Source organism: Culex quinquefasciatus, chromosome 3, assembly GCF_015732765.1.
Source record: "Culex quinquefasciatus strain JHB chromosome 3, VPISU_Cqui_1.0_pri_paternal, whole genome shotgun sequence".
Classification (NCBI taxonomy): Eukaryota; Metazoa; Arthropoda; class Insecta; order Diptera; family Culicidae; genus Culex; species Culex quinquefasciatus.
The window spans coordinates 77,442,197-77,459,130 of NC_051863.1; the positions used below are offsets into that span (position 1 = coordinate 77,442,197).

General features: G+C 44.2%; 4 protein-coding genes across 4 annotated transcripts in view; 2 read left to right on the forward strand and 2 right to left on the reverse strand.

Moving 5' to 3' along the window:
- LOC6037793 (cardioacceleratory peptide receptor) overlaps nucleotides 1-16,934 on the reverse strand; it is a 161,614-nt gene that overhangs the window by 52,309 nt on the left and 92,371 nt on the right. The window lies entirely within an intron of this gene.
- LOC119769002 lies at nucleotides 1,678-5,312 on the forward strand. The gene is made up of 2 exons (XM_038260874.1): nucleotides 1,678-4,868; nucleotides 4,961-5,312. Exons 1-2 carry the CDS (start codon nucleotides 1,678-1,680, stop codon nucleotides 5,310-5,312), a joined length of 3,543 nt encoding a protein of 1,180 aa, XP_038116802.1.
- On the reverse strand, nucleotides 5,346-7,851 carry LOC119768801. The gene is made up of 2 exons (XM_038260046.1): nucleotides 7,784-7,851; nucleotides 5,346-5,680 (listed from the first exon to the last, which is right to left on the reverse strand). Exons 1-2 carry the CDS (start codon nucleotides 7,802-7,804, stop codon nucleotides 5,369-5,371), a joined length of 333 nt encoding a protein of 110 aa, XP_038115974.1. The 5' UTR covers nucleotides 7,805-7,851; the 3' UTR covers nucleotides 5,346-5,368.
- Nucleotides 14,240-15,207, forward strand: LOC119769003. Its single transcript, XM_038260875.1, has 3 exons — nucleotides 14,240-14,243; nucleotides 14,309-14,915; nucleotides 15,063-15,207. Exons 1-3 carry the CDS (start codon nucleotides 14,240-14,242, stop codon nucleotides 15,205-15,207), a joined length of 756 nt encoding a protein of 251 aa, XP_038116803.1.

The following is a 16,934-nucleotide window of genomic DNA, read 5'->3' on the forward strand; positions in this document are numbered from 1 at the left end:
GGGGTCGACGGCTGACCACGTGGCCTTTAAACAAATCTTTTCTTAAAAAAAAAAAAAAAAAAAAAACAAAAAAATACGCGCTTTGAATTTACTTATATGCATACATTTTTTGTTACACTTCAAAACCATACAATTATTGTGTTTAAAATTATTACTTATATTTCAATGTCATAATATTTTCAAATTCAATATTGAATTATATATATATATATATATCAATACTTTGAGCCTGTAATTGAATGTACACTTTTTAATACTCATGTAACTACGTTTTGCAAAAGTTTAAAAGCTGTTAAAAAATAAAGTGACAGTATCCAAAGTTAATATACCCTAAAAATGCGTACCAAAATGCAAACACTAATTAATTTTTTTGTTGATGGTATCAAGTAGCTAAAACTGTGCTTGCAAATTTGCATTGAAAGTAGATGTAGTCTTCGATAGTTCTATTTTGGAACAACTTAAAAAATAAATATTGCTGACAATTTTATAAGATTTTCGTAACAAGGCAAAAAACTGAATATGTATTATAAATTAAGTGTCTAAAAATGATTCTCTGCAAAAAAAAATAATCAAAATCTCAGATCTTAGCTAATTACCGTAGCTGGTCCTATAAGTGATCGAAGAATCTTAATCGAAAGATTTCTGTAAAGAATTGGGTAAGGAAGGCTCATGATGTACTGTGGTACGCGCGGTTGGTGCTACCCCGCGCGGTACTAAACCATACTTGTTGTGGTGGCAGTTCTGAAGCCGCTCTTTCTCTCGCATTATTTATGTCTCTCTGTGGTCCCACTAACAAAATTAACCCTCTCAGCTAACTGCGATAGGTGGCGCGAAATGCACCGATGCGCCATGTATGTTCCATGTAGTTTAGAGTAATTATAGTCAGATCCCAATAAAAGTCCGTTGGAAGTAGTTCGTTCCGTGTGCGAGTGGCAAATAAAAGTTTGCGTTTTAAGTAGCCCGCCGTGTTTGATTTCCTCCGGAACTCTCCAGAGTGATCCGGCCCCATCCGGTTCTGTACATTTTGGTCCTTCGAACCGGATCACTCGACCGGTGGACCAGTTCCGGAGAAATTTGTGCAGTGCAGCAGTGTTGGCCGTTGCTGTGCGGAGGTGAACGACTGCGACGAGGTCAACGACCGCTGGCTGGAGTTCAACGACCCAGAGTTGACCGTCGACGAGCTGCAGTTGGCGCTGAAAAGGTGCTGTGGGATTTGGAGGATTCGGCGGCGGTTGCAGTTCGACGGTTGGTGTTGTTGCTGCTACGGTTGCTGTTGCTGTTGGAGTCGACGATTGGACGGACGGAACTTCGAGCTGCGGACGGATTGCGGATTCAAAGGGAAGTAATTGTGGTCTGTGGCTTGGAGCTGATGCATGCGCTGCCAGCCATTGCATTTCTTTTGTTGAGCTGTGGTGATCCACAAAGAAGTTTGGTCGTATTAAAATTGATTGATGCGATTTATTGAGCTTGGTTTTCTTGAGTGTGGTGCAAATCTCCCTGTGATTGACGGTTCTGGAGTCCCTGGCTTAGTGGGTTGGTCTTGTTCTCTGTCATCTGTCTTTGAGAGGTCGCGCGCGTCGGGTTTTCAGGTGTCAATTGTGGTCCAAGAAGTGCATCGCGATGACTACGTTGCGGGAGTACCAGATGCAGGAGAGGCAGCTTCGTAGTACGCTGTAGATGACGAAGAAGTTCGTCGATGGCTTCAAGGATGGCGAAGACGAAGCTCAGATCGACGTGCGGCTGAACATGCTGGATGATGCGTTGGCGAAGTTCTACGTCGTGCGGCGCAAGATCGACGTCCTCACTGATGTTTTCGGGGTTGATGCTGCTGGAAAGGAGAAAACACAGGATGTAGAGGAGCACACTAAGGCGTTATGGGAGTTCGAGAACTTGTACTGTGAGTTGAAGGCGAAGTTGCTGGCAAAGCGGAAGGAGGAAGCACCCACGCAAGCGGCACCTGCTCAGGCGAAATCGACTGTTTCGCGCGTGAAGCTGCCCGAAATCAAGCTGCCGTCGTTTGGAGGAAACATCACCGAGTGGATTACTTTTCGGGATTCCTTCAAGTCGCTGATCCATAATAGTGAAAACCTATCAGATTTCGATAAGTTTACTTATCTTCAGTCTTCACTGTTTGGAGAAGCGCTTGCTGAGATCAGCACAGTGCGCGTGTCGGATACGAACTACCAGGTGGCGTGGGGCGTGCTGGAGAATCGCTACGGGAACATGAAGCTGATCCTGAAGAGCCATCTCGACGCCATCTTTGCTGTTGAGCCCGTACGAGACGAGTGCTTTGAGGCGTTGAACCATCTGCTGAGCGTGGTGGACAAGAACCTGCAGATGATCAACAAGCTCGGGGTGAAGACTGAGGATTGGTCCATCCTGCTCGCTCACGTTGTCACTAGCAAGTTGGACGCCGCAACATTGCGCCACTGGGAGGAACACAACAAGAAGTCCAAGGAGTTCGTGAAGTACGAGACGCTGCTGGAGTTTCTGCGGGAACAGTGCGGAGTGCTGCAGACGATCGATTCCATGAAGAAAGCTACGAGGAACGAGCGTCGCCCGCCGAAGTACGCGTCAAGTCACGCTGCGTCTGCTGAGCCAAGCGGATGCTTTTTTTGCAACGGACCTCAGCACAACGTGTTCCAGTGTTTTGCGGTCAAGAAGATGAGCTGTGCAGAGCGTGTCGCGGTTGCCAGGAGGAATATGCTGTGTTTCAACTGTTTGCAGCCTGGTCACGTCGTGGAAAAGTGTACGAGAGGATTTTGTTCGATGTGCAAGCGGAAACATCACACGCTTCTTCACGAGAACTTTGGCCAAAGGTCGAACGCTGCCGCTGCAGGCTCGAACGCGTCGCGACCTCATTCAGGGAACACACCATCCACAAACTACCCACAACAGAAGACACAAAGCCAAACCCGTCACACACCCACTCAATCTACACAAAACCCTACACAGACACCAGTCTCGCAAAGCTCACAACCACAAAGCTCACAGCTCGCCACAGGCCACACAGCAGCGTGCAACCTGTCGTCGTCCCTTGTTCCAAGTCGTACGGAGGAGGTTCGAGAAGTGTTGCTGTCCACGGCTGTTGTACGGATTTGCGATTCGCGAGGTCACACACTGTTCGCTCGAGCACTGCTTGACAGTGGCTCCCAGCGAAACCTGATGACCAAGGAGTTCGCGCGTAAGCTGAAATGCAAGCCGCAGTCCGACTACCTGCGAGTGAAAGGAATCGGCGTTGCAGAATCCACTTCCACCTTTGCGGTGACCGCTACTGTTTGCGCTCGTTCTTCAGCGATTTCGGAGTTCGCAGCATCGATGAGGTTCCATGTTTTGGCGAAGGTCACGGCGAATCTGCCGTTCAACAACATCGATGCGGAGCAGCTGAGCATTCCAGAGGACGTGAAGCTGGCGGATCCGCACTTCTACCGCCCTGGACCTGTGGACATGATCATTGGAGCAGAGCATTACTATGACCTGTTGTCCGATGGTAAGATGAAGCTTGGAGAAGCAAGCCCGACGATCCAGAACACCGAGCTCGGCTGGGTGGTGTCTGGCGTTGTCAACGGAGTAGCGGCGAAGCTGCCACGAGTCGTAGCGAACCAGAACTCAGCAGAAGCAGAAGCATTGGCGGAGATCAACGATTTACTGGCCAAGTTCTGGGAGTTGGAGTCGTGCCAGACGCCGAGTACACATTCGCTCGAGGAGAGCGCCTGCGAGGACCTGTTCAGGGCGAACACCGTGCGCGACGAGACCGGTCGGTTCGTCGTCAGACTGCCGAAGAAGCAGACGATCCTGCAGAGTCTAGGCGAGTCGAGATCGATCGCGATGAAGCGGTTCTACGGGCTGGAAAGGCGGCTCACCGCTAATCCAGAACTGATGAAGCAGTATTCTGACTTCATTCACGAGTACCTGGAAATGAGACACATGGAGGAGGTGAAAGAAGACACGGAGGAGAAGCAAGCGTATTATTTACCTCACCATGCTGTTCTGAGACCAGACAGTACGACCACCAAGCTGAGAGTAGTCTTCGACGCCTCATGTGCCACTTCGTCTGGAGTCTCGCTGAACGATGCTTTGATGGTAGGACCGGTGGTCCAGGATGATTTGCTGACCATCATTCTTCGCTTTCGTTTGCGGAAGATCGCCGTCGTGGCAGACGTCGCAAAAATGTACCGCATGGTGAACGTTCACCCAGATGATCTGCAGCGGATCTTGTGGAGGGACTCGCCGAGCGAACCTGTGCGCACCTTCAAACTCACTACGGTGACGTACGGAACGGCGTCGGCGCCCTACCTGGCCACGAAATGCTTGCGCACGGTCGGAGAAGAGGTGGAAACCACACATCCGCTGGCGGCGAAGACCATCAAGCATGACTTTTATGTCGACGATATGCTCTCGGGAGCCGATTCGATCGAGGAAGCGCAGAAGCTGGTTGGAGAGACCAGCGAGCGGCTGATGGCGGCCGGGTTCCTGCTCAGGAAGTGGCGAAGCAGCGACAACGCCGTGCTGGAAGCCATCCCCGAGGAGCTACGAGACGAAGGAGGTGCGAAAGAGTTGGATTCGTCGACTGCCGCTGTGAAGACACTGGGTCTGCTGTGGGACTCGAGCAGCGATGAGTTCAAGTTCAAAACGCCGACGTGGAATGCCGCTACGGTATTCACGAAACAGACGGTGCTGTCAGACACAGCACGCATTTTCGATCCCGTTGGACTGGTCGGACCAGTTGTTGTGATCGCCAAGATCTTCCTCCAGAAGCTGTGGAAGAAAGGAGTCGATTGGAAAGAGCCGTTGCCAGAAAATCTTGTGCACATTTGGGAGGAGTTTCGACGAAACATGATGAGCTTTGACAACATCGCTGTGCCACGGTGGGTCGGTTTTAGCCTGCAGTGTGTCGCTTGAGCTGCACGGATTTTGCGATGCGTCGCTTGAGGCGTACGGAGTGTTTTTACACGCGCAGCACCTGGAGCAACGGTGGCGTGTCGGTCAACCTGCTGACGTCGAAGACTAAGGTGGCGCCGATGACCGACTTGAAGCGACGAACCAAGGAGGAGACGATCCCGCGACTGGAGTGCTCGTCAGGACTGCTGATGTGCCACTTGCTGCAGAAGATACGCCCACTGTTTCCGGTCGACATCGAGATCCATCTGTGGACGGATTCGATGGTCGTAATGAGTTGGCTGGCGTCCGCACCATCTCGCTGGAATCCATTTGTGGCAAACCGCGTGTCGGAGATGCAGCACCTGGCAAAGGTGTCTGGCACCACGTACCCGGTGTGGAAAACCCGGCGGATCTGCTGTCTCGAGGCATGATCCCAGCATTGCTCGCGTACGCATCGCTGTGGTGGATTGGACCCACATGGCTGTGCTTAAGTCCAGACAAGTGGCCGCAGACGAGAAATCCCACGCAGGAGCAGTTGGAGGCTGCACTGCTGGAGCAGAGAGCGTCGTACGCTTGCACTGTCCAGATTCTTCAGCCGGAGCAGCTGTTCACGCGATATTCGTCGTTGTTTGAGCTGATTCGAGTCACCGCACTCTGCCGCAGATTCGCTCACAACGCTCGACCTGCCAACCGTGAGTGCCGAAAGAGCGGGTACATCACGCACGCCGAGCACGAAGCGGCACTGCTGGATCTGGTGAAGCTGGCGCAGAAGGAATGCTTCCCGCATGAGCTCGCAGATCTGGAAAGAAGGGAGAAGTTAACGAGACTTCGAAGTTGAACGCACTCAATCCTAGGCTCGTGGAGGGCGTAATACTGGTTGGCGGCCGGCTACGAAACGCTGCAGTTTCAGCTGGGAGGAAGCATCCGATGATTTTGGACAACCACCATCCGCTAACTAAACTAATTCTACAGCACTACCACCACAAGTACTTCCACGCTGGACTGCAGCTGCTGATTTCTAGTGTGCGCGAGCGGTTCTGGCCGCTGAGCGTCCGGCGCGCAGCGAGGCAAGTCATCTTCGAGTGTACCGTGCTTCCGAAACAAGCCCAAGGTGCAAGATCAGCTCATGGCCGATCTACCCCAAGAACGCGTAAATCCAGCTCCACCGTTCCTGAAAACGGGTGTGGATTACTGCGGACCGTTTCAGCTGTCGTACCCCGGTCGGAAGGCGAGACCTGTCCGATGCTTTGTAGCTGTGTTCGTGTGCTTGGTCACGAAGGCAGTACATCTCGAGGTTGTGACCGACCTCACCACACAAGCATTCCTGGCGGCGCTGAAGCGATTCACCGCGCGGCGAGAAAGCCGCAGCTGATCATGTGCGACAACGCGAAGACGTTCGTGGGAGCGAAGAGAGAACTGGACGACCTGGCGAAGCTGTTCTGCGATCAACAGTTCCACGAAGCGGTGGTGAGAGATGCGGCGAAGGAGAGCATCGAGTTCAAATTTATTCCGCCAAGATCCCCAAACTTCGGTGGATTGTGGGAAGCAGCGGTGAAGTCGTTCAAGACGCACTTCAAGAAGACGATTGGCTTGCGAGTGTTGCAGCACGACGAGTTCGTGACTGTGTTGGTGCAGATCGAAGCATGCCTGAACTCGCCCCTGACACCCCTCAGCAGTGACCCGAACGATCTCGACGTCCACCCCTGGTCACTTTCTGGTCCAAAGACCACTGGCAGCGGTGGCAGAACCAGACCTGGCGGAAGTCCCAGAGAACAGGCTGTCAGCGTGGCAGAGAACGCAGGACTTTGTGCAGCAGATCTGGCGGAAGTGGTCGACGCAGTACCTGTCGGACCTCCACAACCGAACGCGATGGACGAGACAGCGCAACAACCTGTCCTGCGGAATGATGGTGCTGCTGAAAGAGGAAACCTGCCGCCACAGATGTGGCACCTAGGGCGAGTGACCGACATTCGCACTGGGAGCGATGGCAACGTGCGCGTTGCGGTCATCAGAACGAAGGACGGAGTCTACGAGAGAGGAATCTCCAAGATCTGCATCCTTCCCATAGCAGACAACTTCCCAAACACACAAAAAGAGAACTAAACATTCTCCATCGAGGTGCTTTACGCACCTGCGGGGGTGCAGTTGTGCACTCCCGCACACCAGTTAAGTTTTATGTATTTTGTACTTGAGCAAAAAGTAACCCCATTTCTTTTTTGCCAGCGTTGATGCCCATGTTCCCATACACCTGTTCGCTGTTGTCCCACTCGCTCTAAGGTCCGTATCTCCAACAAACCGTCAATCAAGGGTCCCATCACCAACCGCATCTACCCGCTGGACGCATTCCAGGGGATTAGTCTAGTCGTACTAGACTCGGCGCGAGCGCGCCCGGAGACCGGTGGTCTCCCACGCAAAGCAAACAGTAATGCTTTTCCGTTTTCTACCGCCAGAAAAATCGCTTAAGTTCGTGCCCATGGGGACACGCGCAAAGCCACGATCAACTCAGCAACCGAAAAACTGCAGTAATTCGGCCGCTGGAGTCACCCTGCACCGGTCGTCGTACAGCTTGGCCAGCTTTCCCGACGATCAACGCAGTTCGAAGCATCGCACAAGTCGCACACACACCGTACGCCGCTCATCCACCCACACTGTCCACGCCAGGGCAGTAGCATCGGTGCCGGAGGCACCCGCGGAGGTCACGGTGGCCTCCGCTCCAGGCGAGTCTTTTTTTGTCCCTGTTTTACTCGTAAAAAAGCCGTCTATGTTCGTTCACAGAGTTGCATCCGTCGTCGAGGACGACCATCCGAGGATCGAGAACGAAACTTGCCGCCGTCAGAGACGCCCCACGGCAAGCAGCAGCCCTAAAATGCAACGAGAGATTAACGACGCACCTAAAACTGACCTGAGATTGAAGAAATTTCATCAGCAGCGATCAACAGCAGCAGAAACACCACGAGCAGCAGCAGCAGAGCCATATTGTCATCAGCTGATCGGCGAACAATGAGGATGCACCTATTGTGCCGAAGAATGATGCACCGCGATCGAAAGCGAAAGTGATAATTTTTCCTTGTTGCTCCATGTATATTTGTTTACATTTAGTTCTTGTTAGTAGTTGTTAGGTATGTTAGATGTTAGGTGTAGTATTAGTGTCATGGTCATACAGTTAGGTTTTGAAAGGTCTTTCAAGGCGGCCGGGATGTAAAGAATTGGGTAAGGAAGGCTCATGATGTACTGTGGTACGCTCGGTTGGTGCTACCCCGCGCGGTACTAAACCATACTTGTTGTGGTGGCAGTTCTGAAGCCGCTCTTTCTCTCGCATTATTTATGTCTCTCTGTGGTCCCACTAACAAAATTAACCCTCTCAGCTAACTGCGATAGGTGGCGCGAAATGCACCGATGCGCCATGTATGTTCCATGTAGTTTAGAGTAATTATAGTCAGATCCCAATAAAAGTCCGTTGGAAGTAGTTCGTTCCGTGTGCGAGTGGCAAATAAAAGTTTGCGTTTTAAGTAGCCCGCCGTGTTTGATTTCCTCCGGAACTCTCCAGAGTGATCCGGCCCCATCCGGTTCTGTACAATTTCCTTTTGACACTTAAAACAAACTCAAGATATCTTGTATCTCCTATCTCATGCAATATTTTTTTAAGTTCAAAGAAACTAAAAACCCCAATTTCAAGATTATTGCGCAAAATATCAGTTTCACTACCTCATTTGCAAGTGAAACGTCTTGCATTATAAAGAAACCAGTAACGAAAAAACAAACGATACATACTATAAGATTTACCAAAAAATTTGATGAATATTTTGATCTAAAATATATTCCTTATTTCATGGGTTACACAATTCGGATTGTTATATTACATAACATTTCATAAAATACACGTTTACTATCCATCGTCAAAGTTGTAGGTTATTTTTTTATGTTAATAGGGACCATCTCTTGAGCCAAAGAGAATCATGGGCAAACATTTTAGATTTTTAGAGAAAAAAAGAGCTTCAAGCAAACATTGTTTTTGTTTCTCAATTAATTTGAAGATTAAATAAATAGGGACCAAAGGTGCCCTTTCCTGAAAATATTGGTTTTTCTTAAGCTGAGAAAATATACTATACCCTCAACTTCATATTTGAGATAAAACCACTCAAATATATAGACACATTAAAATAATTTAAGTTTGAAAGAGTCACTTAATTTTCAAATGCCGATATCAATTTGTGAAATAAATTTCAATACAATGCCGTCAAGATCAACATAAATAAAATTCATTAAAAAGATGGAACGGTACTTCAAACTCGCTGGTTCTCGGGCATAACTCAACCAACCGGGACATTTTTTTTTGAGTGAATTATAAGGATGTCTAGATGATCCTTAAACTTTGCAGAACTCGATATGATCAAATCTGTAATTTATGCGATCAAAAACGTCGTTCCAACTTTTGTTTGCTCTAGTGAAAAAAATCGCTCGAAAATCCGGGAGACAAGCCCGAAAACCTGTGAGTTGAAGTTACCGTTCCAACGTTTTAGGAAGGCTTTGGCATCCGTGGGACATGCGTTGGGCGTCCCAGTGTTAAAAATTTCAAAGATTTTGAAAAGATTGAAAAATTAACTTATTTAATTTTTTTTTGTTTTTATTTTGAGGTAATATCTCCAACCAAAAGTTGGATCAAAAATCTTAAATCGTAGATAATTGCCTATTTTAACAACTGAAAAAAAATGTAAAATAAATTCAAAATTTTAGCTTAATCTTTTTTAAATTTATCAAAACACGTAGTCGATAGCAAAATCAATTTAAAGTAAGAGTAAGACGTAAACAATTTGGATGTCCATGACTAAAAGCGTTGTCTACAACTTTTCCAAAGATACGAAATCGATTTTCGAGCAATTCTATACAAAATCGGTCTTTATTCTTAAATTTATTTTTTGATTTTTTTAATCCGTCTGAAACCTTTTTTGGTGCCCAAGCCATTTTGCATCATTAGTTTGTCCATATAGTTTTCCATACAAATTTGGCAGCAATGAAAATTAAAAAAATCTGTATCTTTTGAAGAAATTTTTGGTCGATTTGGTGTCTTCGGCAAAGTTGTAGGTATGGATAAGGACTACACTGAAAAAATGATAAATGGTAATTTACTTTGCTTATTTTTAATTTCACTTTTGTCACATAAAAATGATTTGCAAAAAAACACTATTTTTATTTTTTTAAATTTTGCCAATTTTTCAGAAATTTTCAGAATGGGCAAAAATTGTTGTTTGAGTTATGAATGTTTGAATCAATACTGATTAAAAAAAAATCGAAGTATTGACCGCAACTTAATTTCAATTTTATTTTTCGATGTAAAATCGAATTTGCAATCTAAAAGTACATTAGTGAAATTTTCATAAAGTGCACCGTTTTCAAGTTGAGCATGAGCATGAGCATGAGCATGGTTGGCTGCCATTGAGCTGCTACTCCTTTATTGACGGATCAGCTGAAGTTAAGCAATGAATCAAAAATGATCAGTGGGAGCCAACCATCCGTTCACTGTTTAACCTCTGAAGATCCCTACTTTATAAGTCAATACCGGCGCCCTCCCAAGGAGCCTGCAGTTCAACAAAAGGGAGGAATGTTAGTCCGATAGTTGAAGTTGCACATAGTTTTTCGCTATATACTTGTTGATACCGCTTGAGACCGTTGAATCCACAGCATCTCCTTCAAGCATCACGTGATTATTTTTTTTGGGTTAGTAGGATAAGGTATTGGCTTTTCGATGCCTCCCGAGCTACAACGCTATGGGAAGGACTTTCATAACAGACCCGTCGGCGAGCCTTCCGAGCAACGATGCTATGGGAAAGTCTTTCTGGTTAACACACAAAATCACACAGTTATTTTGCTCCACTATTAACTCGACGATCCAAATTGTCAGTGCGTCTTTCGATCATTATATAGAAATAGCTTTTTCACCGCAAAAAATAAAACCTTATTCGAAAAATTTAAACACATTCCACCTGACGCCGTGCCTTCCGATCAACGATGATATAGGAAGGGCTTTGAAAATCACAAAACATCACTTTTCACCCGAATATTTTTTACGACCACGCGCTCCCTTTGCCAATTATGCACTCACTCGAACAGCGACACAAAAGAGACGGAAAATAACACGAAAAAAACAGGACTGCGCGTCCCGAAAAGCACCACACTAATCAAAGTGCACCGTTTTCAAGTTAAAGCTATTTTTAGGTAACTTTTTTTTAATTAGTTGCAGTTATTAATTTAAAAAATAAGTGCCCATGTTTGCCTAATTTTGAAAAAAAATATTTTTGAAATGCTGAGAAAATTCTTTGTTGCTTTGTTGCTAAGATATTGCCATGCAAAGATTTTAAAACAGAAAAATGGATTTTTACTACCCAAACAACCGATAATTTTCTTATGTCGATATCTCAGCAACTAATGGTGCGATTTTCAATGTTTATAAATAAAACTTTCGTGAAATTTTCCAATCTTTTCGAAATCAATATTTTAAAAATAAGACTAACATTTCAAAAGGTCGTAATATTGAATGTTTGTCCCTGTCTCTGATTCTGGTATGGAGAAAAAAATTAAACAGCTCGACTTTTTTGGACACACTGAATCATTGGAATCAATCATGCTTAATTAAAAAGAAAAGTTGCTTTAGTTTGGATTTTTATGAATGTTTGGAATAAAATAAATATTAACTAGGAGCTTTCATAACTAGATATTTTCCTTAAAATAAAATGAAAATATTTTTTTCCTGAAACAAAAATTTTCTATTTAATTAATTTCGATTTTAAGAAAATATTTTAAAGCGCATTTAAATTAAATCAGGAATGCTGTTTATATATCAAAATAGCTTTAATTCTTAAAGCATATTTATTCTGGATGCAATTAATTGCACTGCAATTCCATAATTTTGAATACATATGTTTTACTAAGTTGCTTGTTTTGTTGAGAGTATTTTTTTACTTTCTGTACCATTTCAAAAAATTGTTATACTGTTATTATTTACCTTAAACTTTGTGACATGATACTTTTTTCACACTTTTAAGTGAATTTCTGTTTTTTTATATATGAGCAGTTCTCTAGGATTTCGGTTATTCGATTTTTTTTTGTATTTTTTAATCCGACTGAAACTTTTTTGGTGCCTTCGGTATGCCCAAAGAAGCCATTTTGCATCATTAGTTTGTCCATATAATTTTCCATACAAATTCGGCAGCTGTCCATACAAAAATGATGTATGAAAATTCAAAAATCTGTATCTTTTGAAGGAATTTTTTGATCGATTTGGTGTCTTCGGCAAAGTTGTAGGTATGGATACGGACTACACTGGAAAAAATAATACACGGTAAAAAAAATTTGGTGATTTTTTTATTTAACTTTTTATCACTAAAACTTGATTTACAAAAAAACACTATTTTTAATTTTTTTTATTTTTTGATATGTTTTAGAAGGCATAAAATGCCAACTTTTCAGAAATTTCCAGGTTGTGCAAAAAATCACTGACCGAGTTATGAATTTTTTAATCAATACTGATTTTTTCAAAAAATCGAAATTTTGGTCGTAAAATTTTGGTCGTAAAAACCCCTACCACAGTGAATCCTGACCTCATACCCATCTTACTAACCCCTCAAAACTCATGTGATACTTTGTCGGAGACGCAGTCGATTTGGCGGTCCCATCACTCAAGTATCGGCTAACATTCCCATCCACTTCCCCGTGTCTTACCACTGGTCGTGGCCGGCGTCGGTATTGATCAGCACGATAGGGACCTTTGAAAATTGTGAAGGGGTGATGATTGGTTCCTACTTTTCATCTGTGGTCCACGGAGCAATGTTTGGGGGTCCTGGTCAATAACGAAGTAGCAGCTACGGGTAGACACCAATGCTATGCTATGCTTACTTACTTTACTTTACTTTGCTATGCTATGCTATGCATCTGAAAATATCAACAAATGCTTTTACCTTACGAAAAAGTCATACGGTCATCATAACAAAACATATATATTGAAATAAAAAAAAGAACGATCCTTAACTTGAATACTTCCATCATTGCCATGATTTTTTGTTCATAGATATAAATGTTGCGTCGTTATCTATATTTTCACAAAATTCCTTCAACAAGTAGTTCAGAGTAGTACCCTATATGTCAAAATCAAATTATTCGCTCTACAGCATTGCCTTGGCGATCTCGATTACGAGATTCCTACTCGAAACTAGGTGTCCGAAGGCTTGATTATTGAGGCAATTGCAAACCTCTTTTTACATCTAAGATTCCATCCACCCCGAGATTAAAACTGACAACCTTTGGATTGTTAGCCCAACTGCCTACCAGCGACTCCACCGAGACAGGAATCCAGGGAGAAAACTCCTACCACCTGGACTGAGCTAACGACCTAACCTCTAGATTAGACCGGGTCAACATTTACTTCCCCGTCCGACGGAAGGCGTGGTCAGACAAATCTCTTCTCGAAAAATGCCACCGGGACCGTCTAGGATCGAACCCAAGCCGACTGGGTGAGAGGCAACCACGCTAAACCCTACACCACGGTTCCCGGCAATACCCTACATGTGTTCATACTTTTTGGTAACGATCATCCCATTCCTTGTAAGGTTATGGAAATCGTCATTAATCAATTTTTCCCAACTAGGACGTCAATGATTGTACAATCATCCCTCATATTCGGAACAGTTTACAGATCGGCCAATGTTCAATAAATCATATAAAATCGATAATTGAACATAATGATTTGCTTTTATCTTCATGTGAAAGCTTTTCTTGCGATCTTTCGATTGATGTATAGACCGGCTGTACATTTTACGATTTATATCAAGTTTTCGAAGAAAAACATTGACCATTGAAATCCACAAATTCGGAACACTTTTTTCTTACGATGTAAACAAACTTTTTTTTCTCTCCAGGTGTACATATTTTTTGCAAAATAATGACTTTGCACTCTGAAACCAATAGAACTCATGGTTAGTGATGTTTTATGAATGGTCTGATAACTTTTTTTGTGAAAATATCAGTTAAATTCAGGTGTTCCACAATTGTGGGAGACACAATAACATCCCACAATCATGGAACGGGCAATTTGGAGGCAGTATTTTGCTGCTCTGGATAAAATAGTCTTGAATTGCAGTTTTTGTTTGAAAAGTATTACTTTTACTGGTGAAATAGCAAGAAAATGTCCAAATAAAGGCCTTAAAAACAGCAGGGCAGATTCCGAGTTCAACCGCAGACGGAGTAAGACGTATTTGGATTGCTTTCGTATCGCGAACTCAGTTATTGTTTTCTCGTTCCGCTCGTACACAAAAGACTTTTTGACTAGTGAAGTTACCACATTTGCAGTGCTGAGGAGTTTTGGGAGATGAGTGAGTGGAGGGGAGTCGGACATTTGGCTCACGCTTTGAGCCGTTGTCCGGAGGTGACTCAACAGAATTTACGGAAGTGACATCACCGAAAAACAAGCCCGGCAAGTCAGGCAAGCGGAAGGACACGGTACCGAACCAGAATCTGTACACCAAACAAATCCGGATGGACCAGTACAACGGACCACGTTTTCTGATCCTCAAACGCACTGACCCTGGAAAGACAATGGAACTCGAAAATCCTTTCTTCATTAAGAAAGCGATGGACGCCATCACGACAAACGTTCAAATTAGCAGATTGAAAGATGGCGACCTGTTGCTGAAAACGGTTGACCGACATCAAGCAGCGAAGTTGTTGAAGCAAGAAAAGTTTGGCGGCACGATGAACATCAAAATCACGGAACATCCCAAACTGAACCTTTGCTCCGGAACCATTTTCTGTCGAGATCTGATCAAGGTCTCTGATGAACTCATCCTCAGCGAACTCAAGGACCAGAAGGTAGTCAAGGTTGATCGAATGAAGAAAAAACTCGACAACGGACAGCTTATCGATACGGGAGTCTTTATCCTCACGTTCGATTTGTGCCACATACCTGACTCCATTGATGTTGGATTCTACCCGTGCAAGGTCAAACAATACATCACATCCCCCCTCCGCTGCATGAACTGTCTTAAGTACGGACACACCAAAAATCGCTGTACTGGACCTCGGACCTGTGCCAATTGTGGTACCCCATACCATGATAACGCCCCGTGTCCAAAGCCGAATTCCTGTCTACACTGTCAAGGACAACATTCCGCTCTTGACCGAAAATGTCCCAGATACTTGGACGAAATGGAAATCCAAAAAATTAGTGTGACTGAACGCCTTTCGCTGAACGATGCCCGCAAGAAGAGAAGACAACAAGTACCCGAAGTCCCAGTCTGCACCAGCGCAGGTGGCCCGAGGTCTCCGAACAGCAACTGATCCGAGCAGAAATCTACAATCAGCAGTCGCCCCAAATCAACCCCGAACGCCGCAATCAGCCAAGCCTACGAATACAAAGAACGACAACAAATCATCACCAACACCAACTGGACCAAACAACCGTGGACAACTATCACCAATGAACGAACTCAACAACGCAGACCAACAACCCAGCTGCTCCACTACGACGAACGATGTGAACGCATTGTTTGTCTCGCAGACCAGCATGCCACCCGACTTTATGATGCACACACAAACGATCGAAGGTACACTCCAGCCACAACAATTACTCGCTCTATCACAAACACCTCACAATCTTATGGATTGTGACCAACAAATTGACACCGACACTAACACTATCAACAACACCAACACCAACACAAACACGAATTCAGCAGAATCTAACAACCTACTAACCATTTCCCAAGCAATTACTAACTCTATTAACATTCTCGAACAAGTATCAGAAGATGAATTCTAAGCAAGCTTATTATTGTTTCTTGCCGTACCATTTCCCACTAACATCTATTAATACCCCCTAAACTCTCGTTTTATGGCCTTTAACATCTTACAATGGAATTGTAACGGGTTCTTCAATAACTTTGAAGAACTTAAACTATTGGTACACGACTATGCTCCTGGAGCGATTAGTCTGCAAGAAACTCATTTTGTGCACAGCAAAAAGCCTACACTCAAAAACTACAAAATCTTCTACGCCCTTGACAACTACCACTTACGTGCCTCAGGAGGAGCCGCAGTATGTGTTAAAGAACAGTACCATCCTAATGAAATCGATCTCGACACAGACCTCCAAGCAGTCGCAGTGCGTCTATTTTACCCTAGAATTTACTATTTGCAGTCTGTATCTTCCACCCAATTTACAAACATCTAAAGCAGAAATAAGTAATTTAATCAATCAGTTGCCAACACCTTTCCTGTTAACTGGGGATTTCAATGCGCATAGTTTAACATGGGGTTGTAACTCAACCAATACAAAAGGAAACATAATTGAAACTATTCTTAGTACTCTTGATTTAAATTTATTAAATACAGGTTCGTATACTCATTTTTCTCAAGCTCACAATTCTTACTCAGCCATTGATCTTTCCCTGTGCAGTCCCAGTTTAAGTCCTCTCTTTGACTGGAATGTACACCCAGATTTATGCAACAGTGACCATTTTCCCATTATTTTATCCTTTCTTTCAAATCAAAAACCAAGGAAAAGAAGACCTCAATGGATATCCAAGGCAGCGGATTGGGAGTCTTTTCAGAATCTTGTCTCGCTAAACTTAGATAACAACAATTACATTTCACCTACTGATCGACTTGAGTCTTTAAATTCTGTCATTATAAAAGCAGCGACAGAATCAATTCCTAGAACATCTAATACTATCAAAAAAGCCAAGCCACCTTGGTGGAATAAAGAAATTGCAATTGCAATTAAAAATCGGAAAAAAGCTCTTCGCACATTCAACAAAAACATTTGTGACGCAAATAAAATTGCGTACTCTTTTGCAAAAGCTAAAGCGCGACGCCTTATCAGATTATCCAAAAAACTTTCATGGCAAAATTTTGTATCTTCTATTGATCTTAGAACAGCACCTACACAAGTTTGGAGTCAAATTAGAAAAATTTCAGGTAAATTTAAAAATAATACGATTTGTTCACTGAAAGTTAACGATATTTTGATTACAGACCCATTATTAATTGCTGAAGAATTAGGTAAA

Excerpts from the sequence above, each read along its gene's own strand:
- LOC119769002 (XM_038260874.1), top strand. The coding sequence starts at position 1,678 with ATGACGAAGAAGTTCGTCGATGGCTTCAAGGATGGCGAAGACGAAGCT. Across the intron at positions 4,869-4,960 it reads GACAACATCGCTGTGCCACG|CACCTGGAGCAACGGTGGCG; the intron begins GTGGGTCGGTTT and ends TTACACGCGCAG.
- LOC119768801 (XM_038260046.1), bottom strand. The coding sequence starts at position 7,804 with ATGAAATTTCTTCAATCTCAG. Across the intron at positions 5,681-7,783 it reads TGAAATTTCTTCAATCTCAG|ATCTGCGAGCTCATGCGGGA; the intron begins GTCAGTTTTAGG and ends CCTTCTTTCCAG.
- LOC119769003 (XM_038260875.1), top strand. Across the intron at positions 14,916-15,062 it reads CGCTGCATGAACTGTCTTAA|ATACTTGGACGAAATGGAAA; the intron begins GTACGGACACAC and ends AAAATGTCCCAG.